This window comes from Battus philenor, unplaced genomic scaffold, assembly GCF_028537555.1.
Source record: "Battus philenor isolate CCGP_79_NKW_IND1 unplaced genomic scaffold, ilBatPhil1.0.hap1 SCAF_8, whole genome shotgun sequence".
Taxonomy (NCBI): domain Eukaryota; kingdom Metazoa; phylum Arthropoda; class Insecta; order Lepidoptera; family Papilionidae; genus Battus; species Battus philenor.
Window position 1 is genome coordinate 10,784,142 of NW_027181748.1, and position 18,400 is coordinate 10,802,541.

Consider the following 18,400-nt stretch of genomic DNA (forward strand, 5'->3'; position numbering starts at 1 on the left):
CTTGTACGGCAGGAGGAAGATTAAAAAAACAATCTTATCAAAATTAAAATGATTTATTGAAACAACATCAGTTTCCTCGTTTAAATTAATATTGATAATATAGTTTACCACTAAATCTAAGGAACTTATGTTACTGACATATATATACTTATATGTATGAGAGCTAATAAAACAATGTATTTAGTCATAAGTACACAAAATTTATGCTTGGAATTAAACGTTACAATAATTATAACTTCATAACACTAGGCATCAATATAGGATAGTTACTAGTTAGGCTTTGCGGAAGATTATATTTCGCTATATTCAAAGGATTAAAATATATTATTACTTTAACATCGCTTACACAAATGCTTCTAAAATGACATAATCAATCAAAAATGCCTGTAAGCGTTGCTTTGTACCTATTTGACACCTAATTAATGTATTTTCTTTTCTTTAAATAAAATATGAATGTGAATTTTTAATTTTATACTTTTTAATATCAGGAAGGTTTTTCTTTCAAATTATTGAAAAAGTTAAATCTTACAGCCACTCTTATCACATATTACAGCTTCTACTTTATTCTATAGTAGAAAATCTAAGGTAATATTGTTATCGATTGTTTAAATTTAAAATTAAAACCTACAAAATATACTTCAATCAAATCAGCTAACTGTAATATACAGGAAGGTAAGATTAAAAAAATGTAATTGCACGAAGCAATCGATAACGAAACATAACTGAACTGTGTTACGTATCGAGTCAAATTAGAAGTATCACATGATGATTATTATTTTAGCATTCAACTGAATGCCGCTTAACCATTAAAGATGACAGAAATTAGATTAATGCAATAAGCCAAGTTCTGAAACAGGACTTCTCCACGTGCTACATACAAATAGTCGCAGAAAAGTCTTACAATGTGTTGAAGGAATTACTTTCATTATTTGTCTTTAACTGAATGACTATCTATTAAGTAGTCGTTATCGGTATCTTTAAAGAAAAAGAAAGGAAAAAGTGACATTAATTAGAAGTACTGAGTCTGTCAGTTGTCATAATAACAAATTTCATGTATTTTTTTAAAATTTTTACTAAAAAAGTTATCAACTTTAGTATAGACAATACATTTTAAAATATCAAAAAGAGTAGAGAAGTCTTATTTTAGATTATATAGATGGACGACGACGTGCAGTGACGACAGAATACCTTTAGACTGCAAAAGCTTTTCGTTTTTAGCACAATCACATGTCAGTTGTTTTTTACAAGTGTTACCCAATATGTGACTACGTACGGTATGAAACATTTTTATTGTGACGGTAGTGAGGACATTATTATTTTTCAGCATATAATATACTTATTTTTAAACTAGAAACACTAAAAAAATACTTTCAAAAGCTTTTTTTTATGAAATTGCTACGAATAATTTCACAATGGGTACGTTACATTCAAATATTAAATCGTTATTTCATGTATAGGAAATAAATAGATTTATTATAGGAAGCCTGCTGATTTGTAACAATAATTTATTTATTAAATCCCGAATATGAAAGTAATAGTTCTGTTTCATCTTTCTGCAGTAGAGGATCTACTTGATGTAGTTCTTGACCAAATTGGCAACATTGAGATCGATTTACTAAGGGGCCATCATTGAATTTCAGACAGCGCTCGCCTTCACTTGCTTGTAGGATATGAACCTGTGTTCGAGCGAGCGGCGCGGTATGCCGCTAACTTTCTTGGGCGAGTGGCCGTAGTTAATGGAGGAGGGGAGGGACTTGTAGCCGCCGTCGGAGCTGTAGTCCGTGTCGGTGGACTGGCCGTTGAGGCTAGGGCTGTGTCTGTTGGCGTTGACGCTCTCCTTGCTACTTATCCGGCCGTTGTACAGGTCGCCGTACGAGGTGTGGTGTTTGAGGGTCGATTCCTCGGCTATGGGAGACGTTAGCGGCTCGATGGGCTGCCGACTGAAATTCTCAATGGACCTCGACCTCGATGTGTAGAGGTGTTTCCGTTCGCTCCGCTCGCCCGAAGACGAGTCCCGCTTGATGTACCGCTTGCTGTCGGAGTTCTTGGCGAGCGCTTGAAGGTATTTGGTGCCGACGCGGCTGTTAGTCTTGAGCTGCACGGCTGCCTGTTCGTCCTCTACGCTGGCCGCGTTCACTTTCCGCGCACCGCACTCACACCGCACGCTCCCGTTGGTTACAGGTCTCTTAGTCTTTTGTGCTTCACTGTACGACGGCAGCTTCCGTACGCCAGTTTGTTCATTCCAACTGTAGGCGGTAGATATACTTTTAGTGACAAGTACAGCTGTTAACATGAACTTTTAAATAAGTATCAGTACCATAAATATCTATTTTTTCATCTATATCAAAATCATGATGATTTGAATAATGAAAATATAGACCTATTAGCAAATTGAAAATAAAGACATTTTAGCCGATAGACCGCCCATTGCAAGGCATAGGCCACCCCCTAATATCGCCACGATGACCTGTCTCGCGCTGCCCGCATCCAGCGACTTCTCCCGACCTCAAGAGACAACACTCTTTAGAGGCTAGCTCAAATTTAACCTAAACAATTAGTCGTTACCATGTTAATCGAAATAAACATATGACTTAGCTAGATATTCTAAAGAAAGCAGAACCTTACCTTTAAGTTCTGACGTGGCAGCGTGTAACACGGATACAAGTTTCATAATCAAAGTAAATGGCAAAATGGTTATACTCTCCGTAAAAATAAAAACATCCTCACTGATACAAACAATTTAAACGTTATGGACAAAAACCCAAATCTATTAGTTCATTAAACATGGTTAATACAAAATTCAAAAAGTTTACAATATTAAACCAATATCACAGATCTCTTAAATACTGTTAGTTTTAAAACATTTTTATTACAATCCAGTAATAGGTATTTAAAATTTCTAAATTTTCTTTAAATTTTGTGAGATTCTAAATTTAGCACCAATTCGCAAACAACAATGGCAAATACTATTATAAATATTTTTGTAATATGAATTATAATTATTTTCTTAAGGCTTATCAGTCGAAAAGTAGTTTTGTAACCTTGTTTGATTTTATTAGGCACAGTGTTGATGGATCCATCAAAGAGACGCAAGAGTGATTTAGCAAGATCACTTTATATATTTATAGCAGTACTGGTCGATATCCGTATCGGAAACAACAAAGAGGGTATCGTTAGAGGTCGGATACATAAGATGCAGGAAGCAGAGCACATTGACAGAGCACAAAAGGCAAACAGCGAGCAAGCAGTCGAGCCACGCTACCTGTTCCGACGGACGAACCCTGCCGCCCCCCAAGTGGAAACTGTCGCAGTTATACGACATTTTGCGATTTTTATTCCAAATCCAAAATGGAATTTAAAGCAGCATGTGAGGAAATTAGAACAAATGAACGTTTTTGAAATTTAATGAAAAAAAAAATCAATGAATGGTAAAAAAATGAAATTACTTTAATAACATAATAAAATATTCGTGGAAATAATGCAAACTCAGATTGAGGTTGATTTTAATGCAAATCTAATTGAAATCATAACAAAATTCCTATAAAATAAGGAGAGATTGTTAGAGTTATTTTACACATGGATGTGGGTGAAAAAGACATTTTTCTGTTCATATATTCGCTAAAGTTCGTTATCCAACTGTAACTTCGAACATGAGATATTAACTGATATGAGCTGAATAGGGATTTTCGTGTAACTGAGGGCCAGTTGCTTTTGATTTGTGACAAACTGGGTAATGCTAAAGGTCTAATAACAACGGTAATGTATGAGCAAAATGATCGTAACAAGGACTTTATCGGATCTAACGATGCGGTGGTTAACCTATAACAATAAATATTATAAGTAGTTACAATTTTGATAGAATGACCAATCAGGACTACTAGGAATAGGATATACTAAATGTACGCTATAAAACAAAGATATAAATATGAGTATGTAATATAGATCGAATCGAATAGAAAAGGAAAAACATAAGTAGTAGGAAGCATACGTAAACGAGTTCGTAAAGTGAACTATTTGTAAGAGATAATATCAAAGGTTCGTGTTTATATTGTATTTAGATTTATAACAGAAATTACCTCACTAATCCGGAATTTTCAGAACTCGTTAGCGCCGTACTCATTGGTGGCCGCAACTGAAACAAAATTTTATGAAGATTAAATTTTAAAAATCATATCAATAATTATTAAGTTACCTTAGAAATTAATTAATTCATTATCGTATCAACCCACCATAGACACCTACTGTAAGGCCTCATAGAAATATCGCCACAATGATCAATATTCAGCGACTTTCCGCGACCTTAACTTTGTCGTTGGTCCACTTAGTGGGTGGGCCTACCCACGCTGCACCAACAGGCTCGTGGTCGCCGCTCGAGAAACATTCGATCTCAACGAAAGTGAGTTGAACGAGCAATGCCTTCTGCTCACTGCCCCTTCAGAATAGCAATTCTTCAAGCTACGTCGGTGACCTTGGGTCTCCAGCGGATCCTCTTATTTCTGATTCGGTTACGCAGCAAAGCCCCGTGCAAACGACCACATCTCAGATCCATTAAATAAGAATTAGGTTAATAACTTCAATCAGTAACTTTTCCGCTATTTTATAACATTAATAATTCTTTATAATAAGTGAAGCCGCCATTACAAATTAAAACATCTTTATTGTTGCAATTTGAGTCACAAGATCGTAGGGAAATGGATATCATACAGGAAATTAACACAAACAGACCTGTATTGAAATTATCACATAAGCCCTACCATTAACTGGGACGAAACGGCAAGGAATTTATATGTGATGAAAGAACCTCAAACCTACCTAGTAACGAATTTTTAATTTCTTTATACGGCTTTAGAGAGCGTGCTAATAAATTCTGTGATGGAATGGTAGTATGCAACGGCACGTTGATGGACGTCGTAACATGCCACGAGGTGGGACAATGCAAAGGGATATATATGCACACCACATCTGCTATGTTTTGTTACACCACATCGCACCTCAATGATAGACCTTTCCGCGGCACGTACCGCATGGCACGTATTATGACAAGCCACAAGAACACACCAATATCTAAGTGACAAGTGTGCGCTGATCATTGGCAAAATGCTTTGCCTCTCCCTTCCTAGGTGTGTAAGGTCTACTGGTAGATATGTTATGATGATATGTGTATAATAAGTCCGCCTACACAGGGTGAGGGTGAGTGCTTATACATTTAAAAGCTTTAAAGGAATGAAAATATAACTTTTTTGCGGTTAATTAGTACATGGCACATCCTTTCCAAAAATCAATGATTTCAGAAATAATAAATGACTTAATAATAAGGCAAGCTTTGTGCTGCCAAAAACTATTGGCCAGTCTTATTCCCATAAAAAAATTAATGTTAAGCTATTACGCATGTACCCAATCAAAAGGAAAAAAAGATGGAAATAGTAATGGTAAAATTGGGTCGATCGACAAAATAGTCAAAGTCGCGGGCGCTTGTGAACAGTGGTGTTGCCTGTCATTGAGGTAATATTTTGAGGAGGTTATGCAGTAGGCGTCTGTCGGTTAATATGATGATAATGAGGAAATAAGAGTCGTAAGAAAAACTCACCCGATCGGTCTGCGTGGCGACATTGACGGTGTCATCGGCGCGCGGCTCATGGCTCTCTGCCATTCGCAGCATCTGCTGCTGCAACACGCGCACCAGCCGATCGCGCTCTTCCAGCTGACTCTGCAATAACACGTAAAACTTTTTAGGGAAACATGCAGTGATAAAAAGAAAAATATACAAATTACATATTCCTGCCTATAGCTAAACAGAGACTGTAACAGGGGAGACATATCTTAAAACAAATATTTAAATGTATAAACATATATATGTATATACATTTAAATATTGATTAAAGTATTATACATTATTATTAGCTCGAACACCGATAACTTTTAAATTACTATTCGTCTTTATATTCATATGTGAGTAATGAAACTGTCTTTTTTTCAGAACATTAAAATGTTTGATAGGGTTTCAAGGGAACAGTAATCGATAGAAAATTATCACAGTGTCACACTGTTATAATTTTTTATTATAATACAATAAATTTTCTTTTTAAATACTTTAATTAACCAAGATACGTCTTAGTACTCTTAGCAGAGCTGTCATGTTCGAAGAAGTCGTTATGTTTATGTGGTCCTTAGCTATTGTTCTATTCTATTGTTTCTGAAGATGTTAATGCTGTTAGCCCTAAGGCTTTTATAGCTACATCGGTACTGAGTTCACGGAAGCGGAAGAGTCCTTGAATTAGATGGTCCTTAACAGTTCTTGCCTTATTCTTTATACTTCTGTGACAAACGTGTTACTCTACGTCATCTGGCGGAGTAGCCGTGAACGAGGTCGAGTGCAAAGCGCAGAGCCGTTTACGCAGGCGGCGAGCATCGATGACGTCGGTGCCCGCAAGCAGCGATCGTGCTGGTGTTAGCTCGAGCACGGCAGCGAATGCGTGTGTTTCTTTGTATATTTTCTTACCGCGTGACCTATTGAAAATTGCCTGGCATACCCAATAAACTCATATTCACAAAAATGTTGTTTACAGTTCATATCTGACAAGTTATGTCCTGTAAGCTATCCTACACTTCTGACTAAAAAAACTATTTTTATATAACGTGATTTTTTTGAACAGAAGCAAGAATGTATTACTGGGGACTGTCTCTCTATTCTATATATATTTATTTCATAGGCATATAATTGATTACTACTTTCTATGAAATATTTAACATCATATGTTAAATATCGATCATGTATTAAATATCTAATATAGTATTTAGTAACATATAGTAATTTTTTTCTTAATAGAAAAAGTACTTAGAAAAGGTCCAAACTACAAAAATCACATCATTAAAACCTTTGTTATATAAAGAAACTTCAATTTATAATTTGCTTCACCTAGAGTTATATCAGAGTTGTCATTAATAAAAAGGTATAAATCAGTACTTCAAATATTTATTGATGTAGTCTTTTTAGGCTGTATAAGAATAATAAGTATTTCACATGATATAAAACTGCTTAAATTTCATTGTAATTTGATTTGCAGTCGTATTACATTGTTCGTTAATTGTATTGATACATATTAACATAATACTATCATATTTACATTTTTATTATAACCACACTGTGATACCAATGTACAGGTTATCTAAAAATGGTTCGACACGTGCGTGGGAGTAATAATGGCGCGTCTTGCCTTTTTTGGCTTCAATAGCAGTAATCGTGAACTGTCCAGATGAAAATTGCGTGCTTATGTAGCTTAGCGTATCTTTTTTGTGAATCATAGTGACTTTTATTATCACAGATTTATGTTGTTTGCCCGTTCGCGTTCACAGATTTACCGTATGGAATTTTAAAATAAGTTTTTGTTATAGATTTTCACCGGGTTTTAGATACTTTAAGCGGAGTAGTAAGGAAACTTAGTATAAATCATCCTCTGCAGTAATAAAAATATACAATACATATTCCTCGGGATTGGGAGCCGAGCTCTTAGTTACATAGATAAATGCTCTCTCAGAGTCCCTTGCGTCCAGTATGTAATAGAGAGAGGGCCTTGGCGTCAGCTGTCCCTTGATTAACTCTGCGATCCATGGGTGGCGAAGACGTTCGAACCACGAGAAGATTGAGAGTTGCTTTCATTTCATTATTTGTGTATAAGCCTACTTTCAGTTACTTTTGCTCAACGGAGCTCCTCATTCCTCATTTGATTTCATAGAGATACCCCCGGAGGATAGCTTTCTCCATGGTCGTTGACCGTCTGTGAGCTTGTCAATGAGATCCGAAGTGAGACACCACGTTTCTTTTTTAACACTGGTAACACACATGGTTCGTAGACTTCTGTCTTTTGGGACTAAGGGATATTGGATTCAGCATTCATACCTTTAATATTTATTTACTTATTACACCTTTTACACGCCTTCAAGTTCTGAAGGATATTGGACGTCATGATTAAAGTCTTCGGAAGACGCAGTATAGTAGCGGCTTTCAATCAGTCTCATTATAAATATATGGGGGAGGTCTATGTTCATCATTGGGTGTCCTACTGCTGAAATAATCATGATTATTATGGCTAAATTTGATTAAGATTAGTGATTTAGAAAAAACCTCCACCATGTGCTTGTTCCGTGTACATTATATTTTAAGATACTAGGAGATGTGGTCAGGCGTGTATTCCGTACCTGCAGGTAGAGTATCTGGCGGCGCATCTCGGCGCAGGCGTCAGGCGGCAGCGCGGCCGCGGGGGGGCGGCGCCCGTTGCCGCGCGCGGGGCTCTCCGCGCACGCCGCCAGCAACGGGTCGAGAGTTTCGCTCTGGAATACCACACGCACTCAATGCATATAAAACAAATATGTGAATAGATGTATGAGGAGATCACTCGAATCGGAAATTATTAGATCCGCGTTAGGGTCATCAACGGTGCTAGAAGAATTGCTCGTCTGAAGTGACGGTGGGCAAGGCGTATCGCTAGTGCAACCGACGGTCCTTGACGCAGGAAAGTTTCCGAGTGGTGGTCATGGTCGACGCAGCGTAGGTACGCTCTTCCCCTGGGTGCACTTACAACATAGTCAAAGTCGCAAGAATTCACTAGATGAAGGCAGAGCAAGACAGGTCATCGTGGCGATCTATTTGATGGAGACCTGTGCCTTGCAGTTGGAGTGTTTCAGCTGGCATGATGACGATTAAAATGACAACCCATCACATATGAGTTAAAAATATCATAAGATAATCTGAAGGACAAGACATCTTTTAAATACGAATTCAAAAGATGTCTAGGAAAAATAAATTAAATATTTTTTATGTTCTTGCACTAAGTTTGTTAGCTGGGCTTAAAGCGCCCAAGCTCTGAAATGTTGCTGGAGATTTGCGGGATGGACACTGTTATTCTAATTGCATATCCTAATATATTTGCACCTTCTGGCTTTTAACACACTTTTATGTTCGAGGTCTATTATTTTTAAACAAAGTAGTATTTTACCCCACAACAGACCAGTAGATAGTACACAGACAACCCAGAGATGCGAGTTACCACTAAACTATAAGCTGAAAAAAATATTTACGCATGAATTGTATTCTTTTTTGTGTACCATAAAGGGTACCACAAACGCAAAGTAAGTGCGAATATAAAATATTTCATATTTTGTTAAAATTTACTGTCATTTATTTTTATCATATGGAAACTTTTCAAGTTAAATTTTACAATAAAGTACCTTTTGAATTTAACTAATTTTACAGAAAAGAATTAATGTTACATAAATTAATTACTTTGCATATATATTCAGATTATGTCCCAACATTTGGCATAGAAAAATAACATGTAAAAGTGAACCAATTCTGCTATCAAAAAAGCACATTTAAAATTTTTAATAATTTCTCACAGCCTATTTTATATTTGTAAATATGACTATGTAAACTTTGAATAACATAGAAGGGCGGATGTTTGTACAAGTACCAGCTGATATAATGATCTTTAGTCTCAATGACACAAAAGCGAATGTATTCAAGTAACCGTTTAATTGTCATAACAAGTTGCATTACGAGTCACGATCCAATTGAGGCTGACACAATTTAGCTTTGTTTATAGTTAGATTCATCAAGTATTTGGCCGCAGCATGTTGAGTTTTACATTTAAATTTTTATATGATGTGAATAGAGAAATGATTATAATATATATTAACAAATAACGTAAAGTGTTTAGACCGTTGGTACAAACGTAACGACCCAAAGTCCAAAATATTAGTGACATTCAAGAATTGGCTGATATTGGACTTATGTAATAGGTTATGGTTCGTACCCTCTTCCTCAGGAAAGGAATATCTTCTAGGAGTTGGAACAAATCAAGATTATAAACAACAATATATAACACAAAATGTATATTTAATTACTGTTGTACACTAAAAGCAAAGTTTTGTTATATGATTGGTGGGTGTAAACCACTAGTAGAATGCAATTCCAATTTACCTAGGTAATGTATATTTAATTATATGTTCGTAGAATATTAATTAAAAGCTAAAAATAAAACAAGCTTACCAAATAAGCAAGAAAATCAAATTTAAATAGGATTGTGTTAAAAAATATTGGGAGGGACATTAATATTACTTACACTCATCGAATGATGCTCCTCCCCGGGCTGCATGCGGAAACAAGGCGATGCAACCAAACAAACAAACAAATTACAAACAAAAAAAAACAAACAAAAAATAGCTGTGCCAACACAAGCAAATTGCGTTTAAACTTTCTAAACTTGTACAGTATTTTAAAAAAGAAATAAATTTCAAAGCGAAAAATTAAAAGAAATTCACAAAATTAAATAACAAAATTATGAAATAACCATATGTGTTACTTTAAAAAAGATAAAAATATGAAAAAATAAACTCAAACCATGCAAAATACAACTTGTTATAGTGAACAAGAATTTAATTAATTTAAGCTATACTAGTAAAAGTGAAGAAATTTTGTACAGCATTCAGGTTTTTTAATCTTAAACGGAGTAAATGTTGATAAGACAGAGTACTTTTATGTTTTTAGGTTTAAACTGTATTATTTTGCAAATTATTTATATCATAAATATGCAAAAGTAATTGCAGAAGAACAAAGTATTATTATGTGAATTACATAAACTGGAAGCAGAACGATGGTAGCGTGCGTGTTATCTCAACAGGACGAAAGTTCATCTTCTCATAAGTGTGAATGCAAGTCTCGATTATCATCTGAATTGTGCCCGATCTCAGGCTTTCTGCCGTATGGGAAATGCACTCGTATGACTTGGTCTAGTATCGGGAAGTTAACTTCATTCACTATAAATGTTTATACCATTGATTGTTATTAAAAATGTAAATTAAGTGTAGAAACATTATAATATTTTTTTCATAAGCGATCATTTCGTAGATAGATTATTTCTTAAAATGTGTTTGTTATAATTTGTTCATTAGGTTCTCCAAAGAAAATAAGATTATTTTGACAATGAAATCGATGTCTGAAAGAATTGTCAAATATTTGCAAGTATCCTTGGTATATGTTAATTAATAAAAATATTGAACATTTAAATTTAAACAAATACAATTTTGTATAGACACTCACGCAACTGATTCCAGTAAATTTAAGGTCCAATAATTAAAGTTCCCTTTCAGTCTGCACTGTATGTAATTAAACACGAAGGTCATATTTTATTGGTCAAGTAATCTAGTGGGGATGGCCGAAAAAATAAACAATTTTAAATAAACTTTAGGATTCCGTCGTGCCCCACCACATCTTATTCACTAAAAGATTTTTTTTACGTCGTACGTATTTAAAATTATTTAAAAGATTAATAACTATATCCAGATATCCAGATAATGTAAAACGAATTACACGAATGAACAAGTTTTTGAACATACAAATTAAAAGATATGAAATAGTTGCACATGATGTAAATATTTTGTAAGAATTACACCTAACCTCCTGTAAAACTCGTTTAAGCTGCAATAGCAAGGTTTTGATGTCGACGACATCCTGCAGAAGAGACGACGACGCGGGAGCTGGAGATGCGCTGCCGTCGCTTGCAACCTCGGACGGCGTGGCAGTTCGAGATCGCTGCAGAAGTCTCGCTGTACGCACTGGAAGACTGGCCCTGCGCAACCGTGAAATATTTATATTACTAATATATCGTGTAAATTCTGAACGACGAAACAAGCGGGATTATCACAGAATTATAAGTGTTTAACTGTACCTATACAGTCACAACAACACGTTTTGTTGTTATTCACAAGTTTTGTCTAAACTTCCTAATTCATCAAACCTGAATGCACCTTGAATACTCGGATGCAGGCCGCGTCCAACCCCCCACTATATATTTCCAATAGGGCCGGTTGGAAGCGCCCTGCATCTATCGTCTTCTGATGACCTTGTCAAGTTTCTTCGTCCACGGATCTCCTTATACCTGAAGTTTAATTTACGTTGGTCGAAACAACTCCCTTTTTTCTTACAAACTCATCATATTTTCCTAAACGGTCATTTTATCATTGTCAGAGCAAAATGTAGAGTGGCATTAATTAAAACCTATTTTTGAAATTTTGAGAGTAATTATTGTAATATAATCGTGTAAAAGTTTTGCGTGATTTGATATTTTCTTGTACTACTACTACTACAGAGAAATAAACCGACATACACATGGGTATTATAAATAATAGAAAGTAATATAATATTTGATCCAATTAAAGTAAAAATATACCGCAGTCGGATTACAACTGGAATGTAGCAAGAATAAGAAAGCAGCAAAGTATTTCAAACGTCATAGAAGACTTTAAAGTGAAAATGTTTCTTGTTAAAAATAATATAGTTTACGTTAATACGCTGTATTCAACGATGTATTTAAGTATATTGAACATAAAGCATTATGATTTTTTAAACTAAATAAAGTTTAATTACATGTTTCGAGCTTCAATACATTAATGATCAAAGATACCGAATATCTCATATATCAATGATAAATAGAAATCGGGCGATTGGACTAGTAGTGGCTAAAAGCAAATTTAAACATAATATACACTTGAATACTTAGTTTGTATATGTAAGTCATAATTTATTTATAAACCAACCTTACAATATGATTTTTAACAGAAAAAAAAACAAAAAAATTTCAAAATAGTAAGATTTTTATGTTATAGCAAATGAAAGATGCCTAAAAATTATTTACTTTTTCAAACGACTGTAATTAGAAAAAACAAAGAGAAATATATTATCAATAAACGAAACAAAATACGCTGATATATTACCAATAATCTATCAGCGTATTTTGTTTCGATGTTGATTTATGAGCCGCCCTGTACAGCATCATCTCTTTGAGTATAATTACGGACATCAAATTAACAAATCAGATTTAAAGCGACTTAAAATTGTATATAAATTATATAAATATTTATATCTAGCTCTAAACGTACACAAATTACGCCTGTTAATTGTTTTTTATGATTACATGCGGTGTTCATTAACATGTTAGTAAAAGTTTATGCATTTCATAAAAAAAATTTAACACGTGAAACTATTAAATTTACTTTTATAATAAAGACTGAAGTTGAATAGACGATATTGCTTGTTTAGATGTGTTGGAACGAATTAAAAACACTATATTTTAAAATTCAAATCTTATTTTTTTATTATTTGACCATTCGATTGTTAATAAAACGGTATAGTGTTTACTTTTGTTTAATTTTAGTTTTTGAATGTATTTATGGTATATAGTTGACGTGGTATTCATTCACAATGCAAAACGAACTTGTGGTTTTTATTTATTTTCATTGGTATCCGATTTCTTTTTGTGTGCGTGCAACTAGTAGTACCTTTTTAACAAATTAGCTGTATAACGTTTCGCTTGATTTAAACTGATAATGTGAAGAAGAGCGATAATAAAGAGGTATTTACTTTATAAATAGGTTACTTTTGATACCACGTATCACTGTTATATGCACTTAAATGAATTGTGTGAGCTGCTAAAATGAAAATAAATTTTTGCGCAGTTTAATTTTGCACATAATTTAATACCTTATCATGAAACGCTGGTTAAAACTGGTTAGCTTAATTATTTAATAGCAGCCAGTTTTGCTACTTTTCCTATTATTATTCTATTTTTGTTTTCCCATAAAGATAACAATAGAAATAATTACAAGTTGACATTGAAAATCAAGTACAAAACAATGTGTCTTATAATGTCTGCTAAAATGTGTGTCTGTAGAACCGATGGCCGATGTGGCCATAAGGTTCTGAAGTTAAGACCGCAGACCGGCAGGCACAGCGTAGGATGTCTAGTTAGACGACCTTATTACGTGTGTCCTTGTAAAGGCAGCCCTCAACTGGTCTTTTTGTAAACGGCTGAAATGATGATTATAATGGTATCTGTTATAACAATATTATATTTATGTAAACATTAAGTAGTAATGAATAGTTGATTTAATTTGGACGATCATGTCTGGGTGTGTTCGCACCTCGCCCTGTAAATTAATTAGCGAAAATAGGTCTTAATGTTGATATTTACAAGTAAAATCGTTGCCGAATTGTTAAAAAGCGTTTTACATAACCATATTGAATTTAGAAATTATAGGTTTATTAAAATACATATAAAAATGATGTGTAAACATTTTCGAATTTTCACCCGAAAATTCTAAAAATTATCTAGGCGTTTATTACAAAAGCACTTTGACAATTGCAGGAACTGTTTTTTTATCAATTTATTTAGAAAAATAGGCGCGTTGAAACAATGTCAATTATAATTAGTGGAGTCCTCCGCATATCTTTATATATATTATGAAAAAATATAATTTTCAATGTAATACTTGTAAAATACGTGACTTTAAACTAATATAATTTGTCTTGTAAAAAGAAACCAATTAGGTAATATTTGTCTGAAGAACTGTATTGCTAAACAAGCATTGTAAAAATTGTGTCAAGAACATTTTTATTTGTCGATATAATAAACTTTTACGGCTAACAGTACGTACAGTCTGTCGCTACAGTAGTATCACATAACACAAATTAATTAGTTTTTGGATAACAACAATGGAGAATTTTTTTAGAGAATTGTTTAGTCATAACAGTGGTAGTCTATAAGTCAGTAACGGAGGAGAAGGTAAAGGATAAAGTTCTTGAGACATTTAAAAGAGGATAAATAACTTTATTATTAATATTGGAAACATCCTTATTTTTACATTTTTTTACTTACTGGTGGAGAGGATGCAAATAGTATGTGACAATAGTGAATGCCATATTGTTGTGGACAGCCAGCCCCCCGACATTTTATTTTGTACAATTTCTATTGTTTACTATTGCAACGCTATGACCAGAAACAAACAGGTTAAATCGGATGCGACTGTTAAGCGTGGGAGCTAATAGCTAATCATATTAATGCAAGACTGGATCAGCCACCTTGCACTGTACTATGTTTGTTCATATGTGACGAAAACGGATAGAACTTTCAACCTCCAACGATTTGGCCTCGTTTATTGTTTCGTTTGAAATAGCCATTAACCTCTGCTTCAATAAAACGCTTGATTATCTAGCAGTGTACTTAAAAATAATATTATATTTTCAAATAAGGAAATTGTTTATTAAGAAACGGTAGTAAGTTAATAAAATCGCTGCACGCGCAACAGGTTTTATTGATATCTCGGACTATTTACGCGGTACTTCACTTGCTGATAATTTCAAATGACATATTTGTTTCGTGCACGTGATAACATGAATCGATAAAAGAAGAAACAAATTCGTAACCTATATGTATATTTTATCGAGTTTTAAATGAGTTCTCAGTAAACCTTGTCATGACTCTATTGATAGAGTGAATGCACCTGTATTGTTTGGCACGTTGGCTGCGTAGGCTGGGTGCTGGGCTTGCAGAGCGCATGGAGGGTTCCGCCACGTGCAGGTCAGTCTTCTGGCGACGGGCCCCCAAAGCCTGAGTCGGACAGGCCGACGTGGCACACACTGAACGCATAACGCGCGAGAGAATTTCACGGCGCGCACGCACACGCTCGACTGAAGCTTGCAGCGCGGCGCGATATCGCCTCTGCCGCGGCACCAGCTCGCCCGGAAAAATGAGATCTCGTCGCGCCGACCCTACCCGCTCATGCCGAACAGATCACAACAATCACGATTTCCTTTTGTCACACTCCGTTTCGACCCGGCGTCGATTTCGCATTGTACTGTTACACCACCTAAATTAGAAGCGAACGGCAGCGGCGACGAACCGTCTATCTTGAGTCATTTCGTAATTACTGATACGAAGTACATGAACTATATGTACGCCGATCTGAAGCGTGGCGAATGACGCAGCTAGGTGTGTCGAATGGCAGAACATCAAATGACACTAATGTTGATAGGCGTCGTCGTAGCGCGCGTCACGCTCGTTGCCCCGCACTGGTACCGCAAAACACTTTCTTTCGCATGTAATTTTATACAGTCTAGGATCGCAACGAAGCCACAATAGTTCGCGTACGTACTCGTCTATAAGCGGCATTTTAAAAATTAACTAGGTTCGGGTTTAATTACTCGTGTTGATGGACGGATTTATATTGAGACGGTTGTGGAGGGCAGTGTCTGTGGGTCAGTGTCACCGTCTGGTTTGCGTTTGTTTATCTAGTGAAGGGCCGCTGCCGGCTCAGATGTCCTTAACGGGCACGGCGCATGCGTGCGTTCGCTCAATAACTTCCCCCTCGCAGCTGATCTTCAGACGAGATTCATAAGCTAGTTTTAAAATTCTCATAATCGTCGTGCAACAGAGGAATTGCTATGTATTATATTTGTGAACTATGCTTCCAACACATTGCTTTTTTATAAATAAATCGCTGAGTATTATAATTTTTAGTATACTAGTTCTTTTTTATTTTAATTCACCGTTGATTCCCAGTTAAGGTCGTGGGCAGACGATCGAGGCAGGATGCTGTCTACTGGCACTTTTGGAAATCTAAGAGCCAATCTAATCTAAGCCAATGTCGGGCAGTGGACGTCATTTTTATAAAGTGTAATCCGTGCAACCCTTAACTTTAAATATCAGTAAATATTACGAAATTACTACAGAGCCTATCAGATTTAGTTTTTTGGCCAATGGGTGCAATACTTAGCCCAATCAGCGGAGCGAAACCCCTTTGTCAAAAATAACGGCAATTTAAGGCTCTTAGTTACTCCGAAACGAGTGAAATTGAAGTCGTTTAAGTTTATTATAAGTCGTATTATATCTTAGAGTGTAATGAATAGGTCACGCGTGTTTTATAATCCTGTTAGAAATCCTGTTGCTGAGGTGTAAATGAAATAAAATATATTTACCCTACATATTTTGTTACATGTTATAAAATAAAATATTATAATATGTTATTCTAGTCTAACGATAAACATTCAATAGGATTACCCGATGACACTTACTAAATTTGGTGCTCAGAACTTGTGCGGGCTATAGATGTTTACAAGTTTCTTGGAAAAATAAATTTACACTAAAGGAAACTTAAACAAGCTGTTATCCTTGAAAACCGAGATCAGACATCCTTTTACTTGTAAGTTTCTAATTGGGTCGGATTTATTTATACAAAGTCATATAAATTTAATCGAAGTAATATATAGACAGCAAATAAATTTAAAAATAAATGTTTATTTGTTTTTCAAACATAAAAATTATTTATTTTTGGCCATTGTAAGAAATAAAGATTTATGCTAACTCCGTATACGAGTATAAGGATGAAAGAAAATATGTATAAGGAACTAGTTTTAAAATATCTGTATGTGTTATCAACTACTGTAACCTGAAGTGTTGGATTACGTTCTGGTATTTCCTGTACTTTATTATAGATGAACAACGTCTGCATTAGTATTGAGGGTATAAAGTATTTATGTGTAATATATTTTGTATGACTTTTTATAATTCTTTAGAATGTTATTTTTGAAATGACAAAATCGAAATTATACTCTCCGAACCGTTCGTAGAGGACATGGATAAATATTTAAATATTGGATTGTTTTAGCCCCGGATGAAAGTGTAGTTTCGCATTGAGTACTGGAACAGTGTTAGTATTTGTTATTTGCCTCCTACCTGTTAGGTACGATTCAATTAATTTTTACATTTTTTCCTAATAGCTCATATGTTTCAAGTTTTTTTTAATAATACGCTATGGTCAACAACATCGAAAGATTTCACCACATCCATGAACAAAGCTGTAATGTGCGGCTTTTTCTCTATACTATTAATTATTTCTTTTATTAATTCATAGAAGGCTATATTAATCTTTATTACGTAAAATACTATACCGATTTTGACATATCCAGGGTTGTGGGCTGCTAAATATTATAAGTAGTAACTCTTAATTATAACATTAGATAGGTCATGAAGATAGTTGACGATCAGGTACTAATAATATACTTGTTATCAAATATAGGACTTAGAGTGGGAGTGATCCCTCTCTAAGTTCTGTATTTGGTATGATGTAGTTACACGATCTACTTCCACTGTCATCTCTTAATCATTGAACATCTAGTTGTCTTTTCCTTTGTCGCAAATGTTTCTCGTTTTGTCGTTTACAATTCTACTACTACCTTTACTACTACTTTTACCAAAGAAAGTTTTTTAACACCACTTGTCGTCTGAAGGTATAATTATGCGTAGATAGATTACAGCGTGACGTGGTCAAAGATGAAACACGCAGACTCAGTATGTACCTGTTCACTCTTACTTTCAAGAGACCTTGATTATTTTTCCACTTCTGCCGTCTAATTGTTTAAAAAGGACTCACGGATTGAATTAATTATTTTGTTTTAGACAGTCTGCGATCATACTTTATAATGAGTATTGAAGTAGTTTGTACGCCGAATAAGGTTGTCCTACTTCACACTAATATGATGTGTTTCATCTAGTAATAATATGTATTTTAA

The 18,400-nt window shown here is 34.8% G+C and overlaps 1 protein-coding gene across 1 annotated transcript in view; it reads right to left on the reverse strand.

Moving 5' to 3' along the window:
• Nucleotides 1–86: 86 nt before the first annotated feature.
• LOC137931545 (serine-rich adhesin for platelets) overlaps nucleotides 87–18,400 on the reverse strand; it is a 91,997-nt gene continuing 73,683 nt past the window's right edge. The window contains exons 18-23 of the mRNA XM_068774971.1: nucleotides 11,453–11,624; nucleotides 10,119–10,145; nucleotides 8,197–8,328; nucleotides 5,588–5,707; nucleotides 4,077–4,132; nucleotides 87–2,246 (exon numbers count right to left, since the gene is read on the reverse strand). Coding sequence (XP_068631072.1) covers nucleotides 1,637–2,246; nucleotides 4,077–4,132; nucleotides 5,588–5,707; nucleotides 8,197–8,328; nucleotides 10,119–10,145; nucleotides 11,453–11,624 — 1,117 coding nt within the window. The 3' untranslated portion in view covers nucleotides 87–1,636. The remainder of the gene's footprint in view (nucleotides 2,247–4,076; nucleotides 4,133–5,587; nucleotides 5,708–8,196; nucleotides 8,329–10,118; nucleotides 10,146–11,452; nucleotides 11,625–18,400) is intronic.